The sequence below is a fragment of the Lygodium microphyllum genome, chromosome 20 (genome assembly GCF_053477565.2).
Source record: "Lygodium microphyllum isolate KBCC chromosome 20, Lygodium_microphyllum_v1.1.10, whole genome shotgun sequence".
Taxonomy (NCBI): domain Eukaryota; kingdom Viridiplantae; phylum Streptophyta; class Polypodiopsida; order Schizaeales; family Lygodiaceae; genus Lygodium; species Lygodium microphyllum.
The window spans coordinates 15,483,727-15,487,910 of record NC_141154.1 but is presented as its reverse complement, the minus strand read 5'-3'; the positions used below and the strand labels follow the sequence as shown (position 1 = coordinate 15,487,910).

Below are 4,184 nucleotides of genomic sequence, written 5' to 3'. Positions count from 1 at the left end.
ATGCCACTGCTGCCTGCTCTCCAAATCAATTGAAGCATTTACAATTGTTAGAAAATAATAAAATTAAACCAACAAAAGTGAATACCTAGCAGTCTTCAGCTACAAAATAAATAAATAGGTTGGAACTCTGTCCTAATTTTAATTTAATATGAGTGCACTCTAAACTCATAAATACCCATTAATTTAATATGTAATCATCCACGTGCACATTAAATTAATCTGACGCCTGAAAAGGACAGGCGTCCCCGTTAACTTCTTACACAAAGAATCTACCTTGTGTACGAGCCTCGACAAATAAATATAGTTTTATGGAATCCACCGTGGAATAAAAATCTCACAGAATCCACAGTGGAATATACCTCCTGGCATCATGGAGGGATTATACTAGCAATCATTCCTATCAAACCAAATTATTGAGAGATATACTACACTAACAATGTTTCCAATCATTCTCTTGCAATCAATTCTTACCCAATGACATTAAGTAGAGAGCATCGCAAATTTAGTTGCAGTTATTATGAATGGGTAGCTAATGAAGAGGTGACCAATTGATTCCTTCTCTTTTTAGCATCCACTGCACCATTCCCTTGCAAAGTGTAGTTTTGTGGCCCTTGCACTATACGTGGCAAGTGATTAGTACATAACAGGAGTCAGGTTTCAATAAATCTTGTGAGCCCTTGCTAAACCTTGCAAAAAAAAGGGCATGCTATCGTGCTGCTAAATAAGACAACCGTCTCGTATTTGTGATCGAGCTTGGAGCACATGAATAGAGAAAAATAGCTCTTGAAAACAACTTTAATGGCCGTTTCATTCCCAGAGATCCATCAATGGGTGTTTTGGGTTGACCACAATGTTAGCACGGGGATATTAGTACTCACGTTATGCGGATTCGGGCTGGTGTGACTCCGCTCTTAATCAAAGACACAAGACACATATGCTAATAAAACACACACATGCTAATCTCTAGGTGGGGGACAAATGGCGTGTAAGAAGGGACCTTTTTTTCTCTTTAGTTGTCCTAATAGGAGACCTATTTCTTTCTTCTCTCTCCCCCCCGCCCCCAGAGTCCTAGTGTCCTAATACAAGACGCCTTCTCTCCCTTCCTTCGACTCTCTCTCTCTCTCTCTCTCTCTCTCTCCTGGACTTGCCAAGAAGGAAAGGCCGGAAGCTCTTTCTCTTCTGTCCACCGAGCTTTCTTGCTTTTTCTGTCAATTGAGACAGAGGAGAGAGCGATGGCGCATCGCCCATCATTCATGACCTGGCGCTATTTAGTCTTGCAGCAGCAGCAAAACGGATGGGGGTCCAGCTCGATTTCCTCGCAAAATGAAGTGGTTTCGTGTAATTTGCCAACAAGACCCAGGCTCATCAGAAAGGGACTCGTTCTCTCTGATTTCCACCACAATTAGTCTGTTGTTCCTCCGTTTCATGACAGAGCAAGAAAATATAGGAATTCCGAGAGGGTCTTTCTCTCTCTGTCTCTTATCTTCTGTTCCCCCACTTTCCTGCTTTCTTGCCTTTCCGTTTGGGCAATTCCGAGCTAAAGAAGCTGTTAGGGCTTGTGAATTGAGGCCTATTGAGCTTCCAGTTCAGGATTATTACATATCATGGGGGAAACCGTGAGGCTACATAATAAGCCTTCCAAGTTCAATCGTCAAGGCTGACAGAGGTCTTGTGTCCCCTCTGAGGTACCTCAGATCTCCAGCGTAACCTTTCAAAGGCCCAACTGTAAGTGCCCCCTTCTCTCTCCCATCTTTCAGCAGAAACATGGGCAAATACATGAAGAAAGGGAGGGGCCTTGGAGAGAAAATGGCAGTCATGGAGATTCTTCAGAGCCAATTGGGAGTGAGGACCAGGGCTATGGAGAAGAAAGAGAACAATAACATCCATGGTAACGCTCACAGCAGAAAGTCCGAGAGCACCCGGCCCGCCAATTCGGAGCCTGTACAGTTCTCCTACCTTGAATTGAGAAGCAGAAGGCTGGAGAAAGTGGTGGGATGCAGCCCTGGTGGCCACCATGCGCATCATCCTGGCACTGCACATTCCTCCCGCAAGGCTGCATTGTCCTCGGAGTGCCGGAAACTGTCTGACTTGACCAATTCGGACATGCTGGCTGACGACTGTTCCTCCCGACTTGCTCACTCGGAGGATACCAGGTTGACTATGAAGCCCTTGGGTGCACGAATGGGTCGTGGCCGACCACAAACATCCAACGAGAACAGGAGCTTTGCGTACTGCATTGACGAAGACCCATTGCACTCCTCCCTCAGAAGCTCCATCAATGCTGGGCTGTTTCATGTGAATACGAGAGGTGGAAGCAGTAGGGGTAGAGCGCCTCCTGGTGTTGCCCATTCGAGGAGCAATTCGAGAAGCAATTCAATCACACGCGAATGCTCACGAGGCATCCTTACCCGGAACCAAAGGAAACAGGAAATGCAAGTCTCAGCTGGCGTCGAGTACATGGATGTGGATAGCAGCATCAGAAGAAATGGGAACAGCAATAGCAGTCGAAACAATGAGGTTATTGGTGTCTGTGTGCTCATTTGTTTGCAAGTCTAGGAGTAGCACTGTCTTCACATTTGCACAGCTCCCATTATTATTATCTCAACTCACCGGCAAATTAACATGTCTGCTGCAGATTGAAGTTTCATTTGGGGAAGACCCAATTGATGAAGCCGTTTCCGTAAGAGACAGGTTGCTCAATGGACGCATTTTTGTATTTTTTTAAGGGAGCAATTTTTTGTTAAACTGAAATGTAATGGAAGAATCCACTCATAGTCCATCTCAGACAACTTCAAAATTGGCGCATGGTTTTTGTGAGTCAAAATGACCAATTCTTGTTCTAAGTGTCTTGACTCTGTGTTGTAAAGCAGCCAGGCTTCTCAGTGCAGAATCATGCGAGAAAGCACACCAAGCAGCCATGCAAGGGAGGTAGAAATTTCGCAACCTGCGGGGGTGCCTCAAGTGAACAATGCTCAAACTTCAGTAGCCCCTCATGGAGTGCGTCCAAATTCCATGACACCAGTGGAAATGGAAATTGAAGAGTTCTTCTCGCATGCTGAAAGGGAAGAGCAGAGGCGCTTTATTGAACGGTTAGTGTTCTCGGATCACAATAGTTTGACATCATTGTTCGGACACATTCTGATAGTTTGGAAGTCAAGAAATGGACAAGACTGGTTAGAAGCTGATATTGCTTGCATATCTGAGAGTTTGGAAGCCAAGAAATGGACAAGACTGGTTAGAAGCTGATATTGCTTGCATATTGTCAGGGGTGCCTCGGAATTCTCTCATCCCCCCCGCGCCCCCCCCCCCCCCCCCCCCCCCCCCCCCTTTTCTTATGTTGGTTGAAGTTTCTCCCTCAAATCTGAGAGCACGACTATATCCATCACTGTTTTCTCACAATGATCTGGTCCTGGACATATTTCATTCTTAAAATTCAATGTGCACCATTTGTATCTAAAAATTCATTGTGCATACTTTCAACTTCTTAGTCTATTCTATATCTTCTGCTTTAATAGACATTGAATGTATAAAGGTTATGCCTTGTCATGGTTGCAGTAGTTGTCCCCCCATTGTTATTTCTTTTGCCAGAGTTTTGACTGCTGACTGGCTGGCTGTTGTGCAGATACAATTTCGACCCTGTTAATGACCAACCCCTTCCTGGCCGTTTTGAGTGGGTCAGTTTACGACCCAATCAATGATTCGCACACAGAAAGGGACTTCTAGCAAGCTAGGTCAATTAAAACGCCTCCTACAGTTCATTGCGCAAGCAAGAAGGGGGCCTTTACCATGTTAAGCATTGCAGGTCTCTTCTTTGAGACTAATACATGTAATTTAAAACTGTGCCAGAAAATGTACAGCATTTTTTGCACAAGTTTGTAAATAAATGCTACTCTCATTGGCAACTGTATATCATATCTTTTTCCTGTAAAATTTAGAACATGGAACACCCTTTTCACTTGCAGTACATATCGGTTCAAATTGCTCTTGGCAAGCTGTTAGTATATAGAGGTTTACATTATTCTTGTGTTCCTCAAAAGAAGCAGTTTGCTTTTCCCTTGGTGGATGATAATAGCTGAGGCCAAATTTGGATTTGACTCCAGAAAACGTACTACGTGCAGAACTTGATATCTTTCAACTTCTCTTGTTTCCTACAAGATATTGCAATTTCCAACAAATAACTTCGT

At 44.1% G+C, this 4,184-nt stretch overlaps 1 protein-coding gene across 1 annotated transcript; it reads left to right on the top strand.

Moving 5' to 3' along the window:
* Positions 1-1,063: 1,063 nt before the first annotated feature.
* Positions 1,064-3,966, top strand: LOC148018698 (uncharacterized). Its single transcript, XM_087701175.1, has 4 exons — positions 1,064-2,517; positions 2,636-2,691; positions 2,871-3,089; positions 3,623-3,966. The coding sequence occupies exons 1-4, from the start codon at positions 1,765-1,767 to the stop codon at positions 3,696-3,698; spliced, it is 1,104 nt and encodes a 367-aa protein (XP_087557301.1). The 5' UTR covers positions 1,064-1,764; the 3' UTR covers positions 3,699-3,966.
* The last annotated feature ends 218 nt before the right edge of the window (positions 3,967-4,184 follow it).